This window comes from Cervus elaphus, chromosome 10 (genome assembly GCF_910594005.1).
Source record: "Cervus elaphus chromosome 10, mCerEla1.1, whole genome shotgun sequence".
Lineage (NCBI taxonomy): Eukaryota > Metazoa > Chordata > Mammalia > Artiodactyla > Cervidae > Cervus > Cervus elaphus.
The window spans coordinates 38953412-38971861 of record NC_057824.1 but is presented as its reverse complement, the minus strand read 5'-3'; the positions used below and the strand labels follow the sequence as shown (position 1 = coordinate 38971861).

The window sequence follows — 18450 nt, the reverse complement described above, 5'->3', positions numbered from 1 at the left end:
CTTGATGTTATCAGTGAGACAGTAAGTAAACTGGAGTTTATGAGTTATATGTTCTGAAACTTAGAATTTATTATGCCCCCAAAGATTTGTATAAGGCATTCAGCAAAGATCTTCTGAGTTTACAAGTTAAACACAGAGCAAAATGACCATTTTTATTTTTATTAGCCCTTGAATGTTAGTTTCCAGTTTTTACTTATTTGTATGGCTCAGGTAACCCTATTGGTTTCCTTTAACGGTTCAGTTAATATTTCCTGAGGGGTACATTTATTGATGTATACCTGGTCTTATAATACAACACAGGGGACACGTTCCCCTGTGAAACACGTCTACCCCACAGTATAATTAAACAAAAAGAGATGTAACCATCTTAAATAAAGCCCAGTTAAATATACCAATTTTAAACACTTTCATCTCAATTCTGTCTACTTTGAAACCTTTTAACTTTTGTCTTCATTAGGATCTAATCAATAAACTTTGATCTTACAGGAGGAATTTCAGAAGTTTTTCTTTCCTTCCTTTATTTCCTGTCCATTTTATCAATTTATATAAAGGGCTCTGGGATCCCCAGAGTGGGGTTGAGCCAAGGAACTCAGGCCCTTTGGCTTGAGTTTGCTGGTTGGCTATCTCAGTGTAAATTTTTTTGTTCCCTTTATATGTGAACGGGAAGGTTGCTCAGTCGTGTCCAACTCTTTGCGACACCATGGACTATATAGTCCATGGAATTTTCCAGTCCAGAATACTGGAGTGGGTAGCTGTTCCTTTCTCTGTGGGATCTTCCCAACCCAGGGATCAAACCCAGGTCTCCAACATTGCAGGCAGATTCTTTACCAGCTGAGCCACAAGGGAAGCCCTCCCTTTATATAACTTATATTTATTTGTTGTTGTTTAGACATTAAGTCATGTTCAACTCTTTTGCAACCCCATGGACTGTAGCCTACCAGGCTACTCTGTCCATGGGATTTCCCAAGCAAGAATACTGGAGTGGGTTCCCATTTCCTTCTGCAGGGGATCTTCCCGACCCAGGGATCAAACCTGCATCTCCTTCATTGGCAGGCAGATTCTTTACCACTGAGCCACCAGGAATGCCCAAATTTATATTTATACTTATTTGTACATATTTAAACTGTACATAAACAGTACATAAACTGTAAATGGTAAATAGAAGGACTTATTTAACTTTTAATGTTGAGGACCAGTGGGGACTTCCTTTTTTGTTGTTGGATTTAACCTTAGGAAGTGTAATATCAAAACCCTGTGTTTTAATCACATAAATGCCCATCTTATTTATCCCATTTTAAATAACCATCTAAAGATTTCTTTATTCATTTGACGTAAGTCCTGGTTTAAAAAATTTCTACCTTCTTGGAAAAAGGATCTTTCCTTATAAGTTTATTTCCTGTTAACCATGATTATTCTAATCTTTTTCTTAGCATCTGTAAGACCCATTGAGGGAAAGCACAGACCACAGATAAAACTTCCCAAACCAGTTTTTCTCTGTTTTAAATTAAAGAAATTCTTCAGTATGATCAAAAGATGTGAGCACTTTAAACAATCGTTTCCTGAAAGTTTTAGCCACAGAGTGCAGTCTGTACAGTGCGGCTGGTTAGATGACCTTGGCCGTGTGACTGAACCACTCAGACCCCCCAGTCTTCCTGCTGTAAATGACAGGAGTTGTTCTCTGAGACTGAAGACCAAGGTTCTGTAGTTTGATAGGTTGTCATGTAAACCTTGACATCTTTTAAAAAATAGGCAGTCATTACTAATAGGTCTAAAAAAATGAAGTGTTTTGTGTTTCTCACAGGAGGAGCAAATATGACATCCTCATGGAGAAGCTTTCCACTCTACTGAGCGCACGGAATAACCGGACTGAGACCCTGGGAAAGCTGAGGGAGGAACTGGTGAGCTGCCAGGCTGCCCTCCTACGGGGCTGAATGCGTCCGTACCCCACTGGGCATCTTTGTCAGATGAAGGCTCCGTGCATTGCAGTCGAGAGCTCTGTTATGGACTTGACCACCCCCAGCCCCTCGTGAAACAAGCAGGGTTTTCCTTTGGTTTATACAGAATGAGAAAAGGGCTCAGTCTTTCATTTAAACCCCTCCCGCTCTTGGGTGGCCTTGGTTTTCCCCTGGGGTTTGTGCCAAATCCAGCTATAAAAGTTCCTGTGGAGAGGTGAATCTGGGCATTAAGATTTACTTTCATAATCAGTTCATTTCATAATCAGGCTTGTAATTTTCTTCCCACTGGTTTTGTAACCAGTGTAACTCAGATTGGGGCTTGAAGCTCAGCTTCTTGATGTCTCCTCATAGGAGGAATTCAGGGAGAGACAAAGTGATAGGTAAGAAGTGGATTTACTTAGAGAGGAGCACACTCCACAGATGGAGTGTGGGCCATCCCCAAAGGCTGAGCAGCCGCGAAATGTGGTGTGGTTGGTTTTTATGGGCTGGGTAGTTTCATAGGCTAATGAGTGGGAGGATTATCCCAACTATTTCAGGGGAAGGGATGGGGATTTCCAGGAATTGGGCCACCGCCCACTTTTTGGCCTTTGTTGTTCAGCGTCAGAGCTGTCACAGCACCTGTGGGTGTGTCATTTAGCTTGTGATGTGTGATGATGGGCACATTCTGAGGCTCAAGGTCTAGTGGAAGTCCACCCGTCACCATCTTGGACTTAATTTGGTCCTAATCAGTTTGTGTCATTCTTTTAAAGTGTGTGCCCTGCCCCCTTTCCTCCTGTTTCAGGGTTTTTTTTGTTGTTTTTTTTTTTTAAAGATTTGTTTGCTAGCTGGATCTCAGTTTCAGCTGAGGGACCTTTAGTTGTGGCTTGCAAATTCTTAGCTGCACCACATTGCATCTAGTTCCTGACGGGGCCCCCTGCATCGGGAGCTCAGTCTTAGTGGCTGGTCCACCAGGGAAGGCCCCTGTTTCCAGTTTGGTACTGAGATAGCAGAGTGACTGTACTGAGAAGAGCTAAGATGACACAGGGGAAAAGGCGGTTATGGACGGACCTGCTTCATCTCTGGGCCCAGGAACCGAGGCAGTGATAGAGAGTGTGGGGAGAAAGCCCTGGGTTGGGGGGCTACTGCTTCCTGTCTGAAGTGAGCGCTCTTTGGTAGAAGTAGGAAAGAGCCGACACTGGAAATGGGAGGAAAATAAGATTGCCCTGCAGGTGAAACGGTAGGGCCTAAAGTCGAGGTTTTCGGAGTCATAGTGATTAGTCCCCAGAAGAGCATGCAGTCTGATGACAGCCTCCAGGAAGATCCTAGCTCCTCACCTGTGCTGCCCTGGGGAGGCTCTGCTCTCTGATCTCACTGTACAGAGAGAGGGGAGGCCTGTCTCCTCTATGGCTCAATTCATCACATGCCCGAGTCTCTTTGAAGCAGAAGTTATGAGGCTTTCCTGATGGTCCAGTGGCTAGGACACCTTGCTGTCACTGCCAAGGGCCTGGGTTCAATCTCTGGTTGGGGAACTAACATCTTATAAGCCGCAGGATGAAGCCAAAAAGTAAAAAAGCAGAGATTGTGAATCGAGGCTCGTGGGTCAGATCTGGCCTGTACATTGTTAAGAAGAACTTTGGCGTAGCAGTAGGGTCTTTTAAGAAATAAGATTTTGCATCAAAATCTTAAGTTACCAGCTTCTCTTGAAATATCAGAGGCTCTGGCCAGCCTGGGCCTGTGGTCTCTCGTGACAGCAGTTATATGGAGCTGGCTGTTCGCTGGCCAGCGCCCCGCTGCCGGCCCCTCCACCCCCGCCCCTTACTTACCTCCTGTCAGCTCGCAGGCACCTAGGCAGTGCCATTTGTCTCTCTGTGAGCCCTGCTGTTGAGGAGGAGGAAGTATTTCTCAGTATCTGAGTGTCTGTCAAAAGTGGGGAATAAAAGGTAAACTGACAAGGCCTCTTCCTGAGAGATCCTCGTCCAGAATAAGGAAACTCCTACACGCTCAGTGAAGAAATATCTGCCCGCTGTATTCTTTCTATTGTCTGTCTAGCCCATATGGACACTGGAGATTGATACCCTCTGCCCTACAGAGTCACTCAAGGGTGGAGAGAGGGGGTGGGTCTGGTCTCAGGTCAGCACTGGGGAAGAGCTAAGTGACAGAATATGATTGATATAGGACGTTGTTTATTCATTTATTTATTCATTCATTCAACAAATTCTCTTTTTAATTTATTTATTTTTGGCTGTGCTGGGTCTTCGTGCTGTGGTTTCTTTTCTCCAGTTATGGCAAGCAGGGGCTCCTCTCCAGTTGCTTCTCTTGTTTCAGCCAGCAGGCTCTAGAGGATGGGCTCAGTCATGGTGGCTCAGGGGCTCAGTCCCTGAGCCCCGCAGCATGTGGGATCTTCACAGATCAGGGATCAAACCTGCATTGGCAGGTGGCTTCTTTACCACTGACGCCCTAGGAAACCCTCAACAAATACTTCAGTGAGTGTCCACTTGGAGTCAGAACTATATTCCACAGCACAGTGACAAAAATTAACGAGGGTGACAGTCTCAGGCTGTCGCGGAGCCGTCTGATTGGAGAGACTGCCGTGACCACACACTCAGGCCAGGCTGTTCCTTGGAAGGATGCGTCTGAGCTCCGTGAAAGGAGAGCTGGGAGAAGCTTTGTAGAGCGAGTTGCAGCTGCGCTGGCCTTTGTAGATGAGGTGAGCCCTGAGGAGAAAGGGGAGACTGGCTGGAGCAAAGGCATGGGGCTGTGGGAGGCGCTGGGGGTTTCCGAGGTTGGCAGTGACCCAGGGGCAGCCAGGCAGCAGTGTGCCCCTCGGGAGTAGTAAGAGAGGCGGCTGGAAAGGAAAGTTGGGGCCAGGTAAGGAAGGTCTCAAGTGCCAGGCTGAGGAGTTGGGTTTCAGCCTTAAGCCTGAGGAATTGCTGGTGGCAGTTTCTAAGCAGAGATGACACAGAAGTACATGCATGCTCAGTCGTGTCTGACTCTGTGGGATTCCATGGACTAGAGCCAACCAGGCTCCTCTATCCATGGGATTTTTCAAGCAAGAATACTAGAATGGGTTGCCATTTCCTACTCCAGGGAATCTTCCTGACCCAAGGATCGAACCCAGGTCTCCTGCATCTCAAGTGGACTCTTCACCCTCTGAGCCACCAAGAAGTCCAGAAGAATGTTTAGGAAATAAGCTGGTGGGCAGAGGGGAGGTTGGAGGCAGGGTGTGGAGGTGGGTGTTGTGGCCTCAGGGTAGGGGGGTGACTTGGTGAGGGGCTGAAGCCAGGGTGTGAGTGTTGGGGGAGGGGGACAAAGGAGAAGGAATCTATTGTCTGACTTGAGTGACAGCCCCTCCCTAGGGTGGACCAGAGCTTGAGGGTGGGCTCCTGCTGGCAGGGACCCTGTGTGCCGACCACCCACCATGAGGACAGCCCTGCACATGTAAACGCTCAGCCCGTGTTTGTTGAATGAGTATATGACTGAGGGAGACAGTTCAGAAAAAGGAGTGAGTTTGCTCAAAGACGAAGCAAATAACAGTTGTTATTTATTTATTTATTTTTGCCTCACTGTGGGGCTTGTGGGATCTTAGTTCTCTGACCTGGGATCAAACCCTCACCCCCTGCCTACATTGGAAGCATGGAGTCTTAGCCATTGGATCACCGGAGAAGTCTCATGACATATTTGATTGTAGGATTTATAGAGTATGGTGATCTGGGACTTTGACTTGGTAATAATGTCTAGTCAGTAGCTGGAAATAGGGGTCAGAGAAGGCTGAGCAGGATTTTGTAAATAATTAGCCTCCGGACGAGGTGGATGCTGCCTTTCAGGGGAAGTGGGAGGGAGGCTAACCTCTCTCCTTAGCTGGGCAGGTTGTGCAGGTCCTCCATGGCAGCCCCCCCATAAAGGAAGGACTCCATCACCCTCCATCCTGTGGGCAGGTCATGGGAGTCCTCCTTGGCAGCTCCCCTGTAGGGTGGTCCAGGGCTCAGGGCTGTATGTAGAGGGCTGTGGTTTGATGGATGGGTGTCTGCACGGTCTTTCCACGGTGCTGGGGGCACAGCTAGATTTACGATAGGTGCCATTTATGTGCCAGGGGACTGAATGCGCCGTCTGTGAGTCGTCTGTATTTCTTTGATGACCATATGTTCTGCTGCCAAGCAGCCAGGCTAATCTGAGAAGTGATCACGTGTATGCGGCCACAGCAGCCCTGGGCCATGCGCTCGCTCTCTTCCCCCAGAGTGTAAAAGGGAACCTGGGAGACGCCACAGACCACTCTTAGCAGCTCCTCCTGCGGTTCAGGTGACCACCTGCCTCGCTGGTCCAGAGGTGGCAAAATCAAATGGCTAGTAGTGGCCTGGAGGGTGGTATGAATTATTTGAGGGAGTTCCCTGGTGGCCTGGAGGTTAGGAGTCAGCGCTTTCACTGCTGTGGCCCATGTTCCGTTGCTGACCAGGGGAACCTGAATTCCTGGAAGCCATGCTGTGCAGCCAAAAACAACAAAAAATTTTTCTTGACATCAGTATGGATTCAAGAAATCTTTCACTTTCCTCTTAGCTATTGAGAGAAAAGCAGCACAAAAAGGATGATAAACAGGAACTGACCTTCAGCCTCACCGTGTAAGGGGTCTGATGGCTGGAGAAGGCTGGGTCGTCTGGGCCCCGTGTGCGTGTCTTGAAGGAGCAGCTGGTCCTTACCTCCCGCTGGCTACTGTTGTGATGAACCACAAGCTAGGACTTGTTGCCACATCCTGTTTTCTGAGAGAAGCCAGAATCTGTTATGTTTGTTTTTTTTTTTCTTTTTTTTTTTTTTTAACATGGTATCTCTCACTTTTCAATGTTAGCAAGTAAATTACTTTCTTCAAAAAAAAAAAAACCTCATGTAGGTGGAAACACATAGCCTGCACTGGTGGCGGCTGTTTGGTAACCCTGACACCTTTAGGAGTAGATACGATTATTTTGGTTTTTCCACTGGACCACAAGGGAGGTCCCTAAAGGTTTTTTCTTTTTTTTAACCTATAAGTTTTTTAATTAAATTTTTTTTCTTCTTTCACTGCCTGTGGGAGTTGTGTGTATGTCTGTATATATCTATTAATAATTTAATAGTAGGGACTTCCCTCGTGGTCCAGTGGTTAAGACTCCATGCTTCCACTGTAGGGGCCAATGGTTCGATCCCTGGTCAGGGAACTCAGATCCTGCATGCTACATGGCATGGCCCCCCACTCCCAGAAATTAATAGTACACTTTCTTGGTTAAAAAACCACAACACTTATGAAGAAGTATACGGTGGAAATCTTCTGGTGCTGCCCCCATTTGCCTAGTTCTCACCCCTTTCAGGTATATCCTTTTAGGATCTTTTCAGGCAAATCTTTTTCCCCCTTTCATCATCAAAAAGTAGCACGGTCTCTGTGCTGCTCCGGACTCATTTTGTTCCCGGGACAAGGTGGCTGGGCAGTATTTTCTCATTAGAGCCCCCAGTGTTTCTTCATTCAAGATCATCAGGTAACGGGTTCCCCCTTGTTCATTTACATGTCCCTCTGTGGTTTCACGTAGCTTGCTTGTACCTAACCACCGCATTTAAATGTTGCAGGGACTGTGCGAGAGGACATTCAAACGTCTGTACCAGTACATGCTGAACGCGGGGCTGGCCAAAGTGGTGCCTCTTCCCTTAAAGGAGATCCACCCTGAACGTGGGCCTTGCAAGACCAAGAAAGGTAAAGGCGGTCTCAGCTGTCCACTGGGCTGCTCGGCCGGCTTTCACTTCTCACTTCTAAGCACCAGCCTGTCTTCTTACCACATTCTGCCCTGCAGTGGGATGACATCACGTTATTTATTCAACTCTTTTATTCTCAGTGCCTGTCTTAGGACCTTCTATATATACAGCACTCAGGAAATGTTTGCTGAATGAAACCTGTGCTGATTCTCAGCAAACATGTCCTGTATGGATGTCCCTCCAGCAGCTCCCATTCCTGGTGTCCAGAAACCAAGTTCCTCTTTTCCTTCTTATCTAAACCCTCTTATTCATTCTTCAGCTGGTATTTTTTAAGTACCTGATATGTGTTGCATGATCGCATTTTCTAGCCCTGCAAGGTAGGTGTTATTATCACCATTTTAAAGGTAAGAAAATTAAATTTAAGAGATGATGAGTAATATACATGAGGTTAAGCAATCAGAAAGTGGCACAGGTGAGATTTGAACCTTATAAGAAAGTTAAACTAAGGACAATGGACTATGAAACTTTAAAAACTTTCTTTAGTCCTTTACTTTTTTTCTGTTCTTGATTTTTATCCTATGCACCCTCTGCACTAACGAAAGTCATTTGAAAAGCTGAGGGTCATAGCTCTCAGTAAAAGATGACAGAAGGAATAGATGTGTTTATCTGTACTCTTCCCAGTTCCTCCCTAGTGATCATAGGAATGTAAAAGGAATAAACCCAAGTACAAAGAGAATAGGACAGGATGTGACAGCAAAGAGATTGTCAGCTTTTTTGTGCTCAGAGGCAGATGGATAAATGATAACTGGCCAAGCAGACTGGAAAGCTGAATGCCTGTGTAGGACAGTAGCCAAGAATGGAAACCTCAAACCTGAAATAAACCAGGGCCCTCTGAAAGTCCCAGTTTGGATGGGGCTAAGTATGTATGAAGAGTGCTTGCACCCCCCAGGTCCCTCCCCCACTTGGTGTAACAGGTAGCAAGCCGGTTCCCACGAAGACAAAGGTCTGGGCTTTGTGGCTTAGCAGTCTTTCCTCATTAGCACCTCCAGTGAATCCTCATTCCTTGGCCGTACCTCCAAAGAGGATGCACCGGGGACTTCCTGGTGGTCCAGTGGTTAAGCATCCACCTGCCAACCCAGGTGACACATTGGGAAGACCCCACATGCTGAGGAGCAGCGAAGCCCGCGCGCCACAGCCGTGAAGCCCCTGGACCCTAGTGCCTGTGCGCCTCCACAAAGAGGAACCCCTGCTCGCCACAGCTAGAGAACGCCCGAAGGAGGCACTGAAGACCCAGTGCAGCCATGAGTAAATAGATAAATAAGTGTTTTAAAAGAGAGAGAAGATGCACTGGAGGCTTTCGAGCCTCTCAGACATGAGACACAGCCAGGACAGGACACAGAGCTGATAACAGGCGGTGTGTAATCTCCATGCACGCAAGGTCGGGGTTCTCACTGCATTCCTGCGTGGCTCCTAGAACACTGGCAGCCAGGCTCACACAGTCTCCGAGGCCAGAAGCTGGAGGATTCTTTTCTGTAGAAACTGACCAGTCCAAGAGAAAAGTTCTCTGGATCTTGAAATTTAGGGGTTTCCTAGTACAGTAGCCAGCTTGTGCCTGCTCACCCTTCATGGAAGTCCACACACTGGCATTCTTTCCCCTTTCCTCCTCCCGAGCCTGCAAAACAGGAGTCTTTTAATATATTTTAATGCAGCATTTTAATGTTTCACCAAGCAGCTGAGAACTCTTAACATGAATGTAAGTGACACAAATTAACCTAGGAAATAGAAGCAAAGTGAGGAGCAGAGGAAAACAAAGGGAGAAGAGAAGATACTGCATCCAAGAAGCCAGAGCGAGAGGCTATGAATAAAGGAGGGACATGCAGAAAATAAAAAAGAGTTCTTAGAAATAAATATGACTACTGCAGTACAGGAGACTTGGGTTTGATCCCTGGGTCAGGAAGATCCCCTGGAGGAGGGTGGGGCAACCCACTCCAGTATTCTTGCCTGGAAAATCCCCATGAAGAGAGGAGCATGATGGGCTACGGTCAGTGGTGTTGCAAAGAGTTGGACATGACTGAGCGACTAAGCACAGCACATTGCAATGAAAGAGTTAGTGGAAGGAAAGATAGTGAGAGAAAGTTGAGAAAATCTCCCCAGGAAGAATAGAAACTCAAAAGGGATAGAAACAGGAGAGTTCAGTTGAAAATACGAAGCTGAGCCTAAAAGATCCAACCTCCACGCGGTTGGGGCTTGAGTTGGGGGTGGAGGAAGAGAGTGTGTTCAGGAGAGTAGCAAGGAGGAGATGACAGACAGGAAATGACAGACATGGAATTTTTCCCAGATCTGAAGGAGTCAAGTTCTAGATCAAAAGACCCCACAGACGTCTAGCATGGTGAACATGAAGAAACCCACACCAAGATCTGACAGACTGAGTCTTCAGAAGTCTGGGGTTAAAGAGCCTCCAGAGAGGAGATACCTGACTTCCCCAGTGGTAACAGAAGCTGGAGACCTTGGAGCCGCACCATCAACTTTCTGAAAGGGATGGACTTTCACTTTGGACATCTTTATTCACCTTTATCATCAACCATGTGTGAAAACATTTTCGTACAAGCGGATTGGAAGCAATTCATCTCTCATCGTCCAAGTTCCCTTTTAGGGAGCTACAGGAGGATGTGTGCCGTCAGATGACAGACCAAGCCAGGAGACAGGAGAGCATGGGGTCCAGAAAGAGCGGGGACGAGGGGAGCCCTGGGGAGATGATGAAGGGAAATCATGAGAGACACCAGGAGGGCAGGAGTCCATACAAAGCATTGGGTGCCTGGTGCCTGTGGACGTGTGTAGGGAGAGTTGTGTGGCGGCAGTGATTCTGAGTATTAGTGATCTGTACAGAGAAAACTAAGCAAATGGGGAAAAAAGATACAAACACCAGTTAAAACTAAAAGGTGTATAGTTTTAAAAACTTAGAGCGTAGCAAGTAACCTAAGGAGACTGCTAGCAGCTCTGGAGAATGTGTGCTGAGTGAGGACAGACCGGAGCTCCATGCCGGCAGGAGCGGGGTGGTGTGCCTTTTGAGGGACTGAACTGCCAGTCTGAGGGAGCCATGTCTCTCCCTTCACTTCCTCTTTCAGTTACTGGAATCACTGCCCACCCTGTCTCACTTCCTTGTGTCTGAAAGTCTTGTGAAGGAGATGGTAACACACAGATGTGCCCACACAACAGGTGTATAAAAACCAGGAGCCCCTGGAGATAGGGAAGCCCCCCTTGAGCAGACTTCATCTTTTAAGTGTCTTTGGTGCTGAGTAGATGTGTGACTGGTTGAATGACTGGAAGTCCTCAAGGGAAGGAGTGGGGAGCATCAGTCTTTGGTAGACAGGAAAGTAGGACGTTCCACTGGCTCCTGAGCAGGCAAGAAAAGGCTCCGGGAACTGAGAGGTGTGCTAGGTTTTTCCACCTAGCATTTGACTTGGAAATAGGATTATTTGAATGCTGAAAATGGCGTGACCTATGGCTCTAATAAGCATTTTAATTTCCTGACCTATGGAAAGAAAGTCACTTTGGTGGCTCAAATGCTAAAGAATCTGCCTGTAGTACGGGAGACCTGGGTTCTATCCCTGGGTTGGGAAGATCCCCTGGAGTGTGCATGGCAATCCACTGTAGTATTCTTGCCTGGAGAATTCCATGGACAGAGGAGCCTGGTGGGCTACAGACCATGGGGTGTCAAAGAGTCAGACACAACTGAGCGACTAACACACACATTCAAAGAAAGGCGTTAAATACAAGCAGATGAATCTAAGAAAAAAATAGCTTTAAATATATATGTGAATACATACACACACACACACATTTATTTATTTATTTATTTAGCTGGGTTTCTCCATGGTTTGAGCTCCCTGTGTTACAGGAAAGAGAATGGGGTGTGACGGGATGGTTATATCCCAGATCACGTCCAAGTCCCTGGGACAGTCACCAATATGAGTTCTTGGCTTCACCATGGGAAAGGATTCAAGAGTGAGCCATAATAAAGTGAAAAAAGGTTTATTCAGGGAAGAATCACTCGATAGGCAAAGTGTGGGCCATCTTGGAAGCAAGAGAAAAACCAGGGTATGGGTTTGTCAGTTTTTATAGGGCCGAGTAGTTACATAGGCTAATGAATGGGAGGAGTATTCCTGCTACTTGGGGGAAGAAGTGGGGATTTCCAGGATTTGAGCCACGGACCCCTTTTTGGCCTTTGTGGTCATGGCCCCTCTGGGCGTGTCATTAGCGTGCTGATATGTTATACTGAGGCAGAAGGTCTAGTGGAAGACAACCTTGCACCCAGTTGATTCCAATCAGTGTATGTCACGTTGATGGGCTTTGTCATTCTCTTAGAAGTTGTACCTGCCCCCTTCGTGGTCTCACCTAGAAATTCAAACTTGCCCCTTGAAACTAGCCGATACCTGAATGGACTTTGATGTAAGACAGCCTGGGTTGGAATTCTTGTCCTGTCTCTTCCTACTGGAATTTCCTTCGAGTTTTGACCGCTCTCTGCCTCAGTTTCCTCATCAGGATTATCTGGAATAGTACCACAGCTTCTTTCCAGAGTGTCATGGGACTTACAGGAGACAGTATACCCAGAGCAGGGCCTTTAGGCCACCTCTGCCAGTGTGTTTTGTTGGCCTCGTGGAGTTTAACTGTAGTCATTGGCATTTAAAAATCAGAAATTTGACCTACAAAGTCAGACTTCCCACTTCTCTCTAAAAATAAAACCAGGCAACACTGAACTTCATTTCTTTAGTAGCAGTTAGCGAGGCAGAGAGGTGCCACCCCCTGTCGAGAGGACTCACCTTCCCCATTTACCAAGGGCACCCTGTTTCCTGCTGGGTAACCCACAGCGGCTTCACTCGGGTATGTCATCTGCCTGAAGCTTCAAGGTGTGTTCACATCACAAGATGAGTGACCCTCATTCCCCAAGGCCCAAAGCCAGGAAGAAAGGTGAGCATGACTCACAGCGCCGACTGGGTGCTAAGGATGGCAGTGGTAAGGTTAAGAGGGCAAATACCTAAGCTGATGAGAGGACAGCATTTTTAGATTGTCACACACACATTCTGACCATACAGGAGGCTCATCTCATCCCCATATGTGATGCCAATACCTGGGCTATCTGTACACTGATGCTGAACAGAAATATGGGGAAACAGAGTTATGGAGGAGAACGAAAGAGTGGCTTTATTTCTTTGCCAGGCAAAGAAGGAACATAGTAGGCTGGCTCCTCAAGAACTGTACCCCCTTCCCTGGGGAACAGGGAGAAGTCTTGTGGGCAAGGCTTGTGGTCGGGGGTTGCTGATATGGATCAAGGCAGTGAAGGGCTTGCATTCTTCTGATGGTCTGATGGTGAGGTAAATGGCACAATGGTAAAGAATCCGCCTGCCAACGCAGGAGACACAAGAGCTGCAGGTTCAGTCACTGGGTCAGGAAGATCCCCTGGAGAAGGAAAGGGCAAACCACTCCAATATTCTTACCTGGAAACTTCCATGGGCGGGTGACAGTCCATGAGGTTGCAGAGTTGGACATGCCTGAGCACAGTAGGAGTCATCCTCAGCACCTTCAAGTCCCGCAGGTCTGGGTCTCCACGCTGTGGGCAGCGTGCCATCCTGGTAACCACTCCCACCTGGAGGGGCTTTGAAGACATTTCTGTGTGTAATCTGTTGGTGGGGAAACAGAACCTCGCCCCAAGGCTGCTCTTAACTCTTTGTTTCTCCCTAGTCTTTGTTTCATCCCCTGCTTGGATAAGCCCTTTGGAACTCAAGGAATGTCTTGGAGGCTGAATGAAGGATGTTTCCTGTAATCAGAGAAATGGGGAACACAGAAAGGCTTTGTGTCCAGGAGCCCCGCAGGGCCCGGCTTGGTATCTTGTTACCACCTCTCAGCTGTGCAAGTTCGCAGACTTCCCCTCCCTTCCCCTGACACGTTACTTATCTGTGTGACTTTTTTCCCAACTAAGTCAAGAGCTCCTTGAGGGTGGTGGCCCCACCCCTCACATAATTTCTGTCCTTGATGCCCCTGCTGTGCTAAGCCGCTCAGTCGTGTCTTGACTCTTTGCCTGCCAGGCTCCTCCATCCATGGGGATTCTCCAGGCAAGAATACTGGAGTGGGTTGCCATGCCCTCCTCCAGGGGATCTTCTCAAGTCAGGGATCAAACCCAGGTCTCCCACATTGCAGGCAGATTCTTTACTGTCTGGGCCACCAGAGAAGCCAACGCCTGTGCATTGTCTGCTGGGAACAGGGTAGAAAGTGAAAGTGTTAGTCCTGTAGTTCTGGCTGACTCTTTGCAACCCCGTGGACCCTAACCTGCCAGACTCCTCTGTCCATAAAATTCTCCAGACAAGAATACTGGAGTGGGTAGTCGTTTTCCTCTCCAGGGGATCTTCCTGACTTAGGGATCGAACTCGGATCTCCTGCATTGCAGGCAGATTCTTTACCATCTGAGCCACCAGGGAAGCAGAGCAGGTACTAAGTAAATGTTTAGGGAATTTAATTTAATTAGGCGTCCCTTCAATGACTTTCCTAATGCAAGAGATAAGGGATAACTGCACAGTTTTAGTCTTTTCCTGCCTTGAAGTATGTCCTCCCAGTTTGCAAAATTAACATAAAACCTTTCTTCCCAGCTGTTATGGAGTAAGCAAGACTTAAATAATAAATAAAGATGATGTATTGCTTCATGTAAATTTACAGGTGTGCCTGGATATATACGAGTTGTTTCTAAAAGCCCATAAACAAAGAGTTCGGATTTCGGCATATTTCAAATGCATTACAGAAAGCCACTGTGACCTGTTTTGCAAAAGCAAGAAAACCTCGGTAATGGAAACATTCACCCTGAACTGATCTGTTTTGCAAATTTGGATTATTCTCTCCAAGTGTTTAGCAGTCATTCTGTGTTTATTAAATTGTGCTGAGAACAGAAGGGAGGAGAAATAGAAGTTAACTTTGTAATCCTCGGAAAAGGGTCACAGTCGGAAGCAGTTAACAGAAGTTGGGTTCCCTGGGGCTGAATGACTGAGGCAGGCATTTAGCGGGTTTCCAGGTTCAGTGGCAAGGTGAGTCCAACTGTGAAGAAGTGTTTTAGCATCTTTACCTCCCTATTTATGGTGTGGGCTCTTCCCTAAGCTGTCACCCAACAACTCTTCAAAAATAGAAAAACAAGTTCAGCATGATCACAGAACAAGATCGATAATCAGCTCTAATAATAATAATAATCAGCAAAAATCAGCTCTATTTCTATACCCTTGTAATGAACAAACCGAAAGTGAAATTAAGAAAACAATTATGTTTGCAATAGCATCAAAAAGAATAAGACAGGAGTGATTGAACAAATACAAAACATATACTTGACAACTATAAAAGATGGTTGACAGAAATCTAAGATACAAGTAACTGGGAAAATATCCCCTATTCCTATGTCAGATGACTTAACCTTGTTGCTGCTGCTGCTGCTGCTGCTAAGTCGCTTCAGTGGTATCCGACTCTGTGCGACCCCATAGACAGCAGCCCACCAGGCTCCCTCGTCCCTGGGATTCTCCAGGCAAGAACACTGGAGTGGGTTGCCATGCCCTCCTCCAGGGGTTCTTTGGGACCCAGGGATCAAACCTGCTTCTCCTGCATAGGCAGGTGGGTTCTTTACCACCCTCCCCACCTGGGAAGTGTCACCTAGAAACTGGCAAGCTAATTCTAAAATTCATATGGAATTGAAGGGTACCCAGAAAGCTAAAACAATCCTGTAAAAGAAGAATCCAATAGGAGATCTCTCACATCTCAATTTCAAAACTTACTACAGAGCAGCAGTAATCCAGACAGCATGGTACTTATTGACACAAAGATAGACCTAGAGATCAATGGGATAGAACTGAGAGTGAGAAATAAACCCACATGGGGAATTCCATGGCCGTCCAGTGGTTGATACTCCGTGCTTCCACTGCAGGGAGCAAGGTTGATCCCTGATGGGGGATCTAAGATCCCGCATGTCATGCAGCGCAGCCAAAAAAATAAACCCACACTTCTATGGTCAACTGACTTTCAGCCAGAGTGCCAAGACCATTCAGTAGAGGAAGAAGCCAATCACAAAAGGCCATTACTGTGTGATTCCTTTTAGGGGAGAATCCAGAATAGGGAATCTAGAAGTAGATAATGAGTGCTGAAGGCTGCAGTGGGGGCGCAGAGGGGTGATAGCTAAAGGATTAGATGAAAATGTTCTAGAATTGACTTGTGATGGGTGCATATACCTGTGAAATACACTAAAAGAAATTGACTTGAACCTATTTGCTGGACATGAATGGAGACACAGAGAACAGACCTTTGGACGTAGCTGGGGCAGGAGAAGGTGGGACAAATTGAGAGAGTAGCATTGAAATATATCTATTACCATATGTAAAGTTGGAGAAGGAAATGGCAACCCACTCCAGTATTCTTGCCTAGAGAATCCTGTGGACAGAGGAGCCTGGTGGGCTGCTGTCCATAGGGTCGCACAGAGTCGGACACGACTGAAGGGGACTTAACATGCGTGCATGTGTATGTAAAACAGACAGCTAGTGGGACGTTGCCGCGTAACGCAGGGAGCTCAGCCTGGTGCTCTGTGACGACCCAGAGGGGTGGGATGGGGTGGGAGGTGGGAGGAAGGTTCAGGAGGGAGGGGACGTGTGTACACCAGGGACTGATTCGTGTTGATGTACAGCAGAAACCAGCAGGACATTGTAAAGCAGTCATCCTCCAATTAAAAACAAATAAATTTTAAAAGGCACCCCACCCCCCCGCCAAAAAAAATTTGACTTGCATAGTTTGAACGGGTGTATTGTGTGGCATGTGAATTATGTCTCAAGAAAGCTGTTAAAATTACAATAAAAAATAAAAGCCGAATCCAACAAACACTTGACAAGGTATAGCAAACTAAATTATGGTCATTAAAATGGCAAAAGAGGACATTTTAAAAGTTACAGTAGGATTAAAGTATACAAGCTAAGAAAAAAGAGAAATGAGCCGTACCAGGAAGGATTAAAATGCAATAAAATAAATGTAAAGGTTTTAAAGAGCTTTGAAACCAGAAAACTGGAATTAAAAAGAATGGAGATCAGAAACAGAGAGGATAAAGGGCGAGCATAAACATAAAAAGAATAGAAGATTGTCAGGAAAATTTAAAGCCTAGACAATGAATTTACTAGAGGGAAAAACAGTTTAGTTAAAAATAGTGATTTCTTTAAGTTAAAAGTGACAAGATTGATTAAAGGACACTAGCTAAACTGTGAAGAGTAATTACCATCATTAATAATTAAGACAAAAGAAACAGACCCTCTAATATGGCAAAAAAAAAAAAAAACAAAACTATTAAAGGCAGCACAGGTGTAGAATCCTGTGACTTAAATTCTGGGCCTTGGGTGACTTCACCCAGGGGTGGAGGCGGTCCTCCTGAGGGGGCGCCCATAGGGGGAACCAGTCCTTTCCTCCACCTCCTCTGTCCCCCCAGGAGGGAACAGGGGCTCAAACCTGCTGGCCTCTCCACTGACCCCCATGAGCAGAAAGATGGGCCTGCCTGGGGCATGCAGTGGAAGGAGCAGGCTGGTGGCAGGTGGGGGGCTGGGGCAGGATCCCAGAGAATCAGACAGGGGCAGACAACAGTAGACTTGCCGAGGAGGTCGATGTGGTCCTTCCAGAACTTTCTATGGTGTAGCCCACTGATGGCTTTGAGGTTTGGGGGATGAGACGGGAAGGCTCCCCGTGCTTGGGAGAGCCCCGAGGCAAGTGCTGGGGCTTGTGAGCACGGGGGCTGTCCTACAGATGAGCAGCCTGGCCACGGAGGGGTACAAGGGGGCTAAGAAGTGACCGAGTGGCTTCACCACGTGGTGAGGTTTCATTCTTGAACTGAGCCCGGTTCAGAGCCCTCAAAAAAGGCCCACTGTGGCCTTCCTGCTCAGCACTGTAGTTTTCACCCAGGCCTTTCCATCTGTCAGTCACGCTCAAAGAGCTTTGGGGACCTAAGCCATCCATCCAGAGGTTGAGGAGGTGGTCCTCGCACCAGGCATTGAGTGATGACTAAACCTCTGGGCCGAGGCCGTTTCCGCAGGTTCCCAAGCCGGTGTGAGCGCCCTGTGTGCTGTCGTCAGGACCCCACAGCGACCTTCGACTCTGATGACTTGTCTTAGGACGTAAAAAAAGAGGGAGGAAAGGGCTGGAGGAGAGTCTGTACTTTGTTAGCTGTTTCGTGGGGTGGGGTGGGGTGGAAGACCCATGGAGAAAATGTGCTGGGCTCAGAGCCAAGTGTCCGTTCTTCGACTGACAGTTCTTCCTTTTATCGCCCCATCTTCTCAGGGCTGCTCATTCTCCTCATTTCACTGATAAGAAGCTGAAGCACAGATTGCCTGCCTGGGGTCATAGAGCTGGGAAGTGCTGGAGCCGGGAAGGGGGTGGGGTGGGTGGTGACCACAGAGAGTGTGGCTTGAGACCTTAGCCATCAGGTCCCTCTGCCTGCCTCCCCCTCCCTGAGAGGCTGGGCCCCACAGATAGGCAGTGGAAGGGGGCAAAGGAGGGGCCGAGCCACAGGTGAAGCCCCCAGGGCAGGAGATTCATCCCTCAGGCCTTCCCTCCAGGCCGCCCTCCACATCCAGGGTAACCTGGATGCCTGTGGTGTGAAAAAGTGAAAGTGTTAGGTGCTCAGTCTGGTCTGTAGCCATGGACTGTAGCCCACCAGGCTCCTCTGTGCATGGAATTCTCCAGGCAAGAATACTCGAGAGGGTAGCCATGCCCTCCTCCAGGGGATCTTCCCACAGAGTGAAACATAAATCTCTGCTTG

The 18450-nt window shown here is 47.3% G+C and overlaps 1 protein-coding gene across 1 annotated transcript in view; it reads left to right on the top strand.

Moving 5' to 3' along the window:
• The window catches only part of GTF3C1 (general transcription factor IIIC subunit 1), a 77393-nt gene that overhangs the window by 10967 nt on the left and 47976 nt on the right, over nt 1–18450 (top strand). Inside the window, exons 5-6 of the mRNA XM_043914567.1 lie at nt 1802–1898; nt 7518–7641. Coding sequence (XP_043770502.1) covers nt 1802–1898; nt 7518–7641 — 221 coding nt within the window. The remainder of the gene's footprint in view (nt 1–1801; nt 1899–7517; nt 7642–18450) is intronic.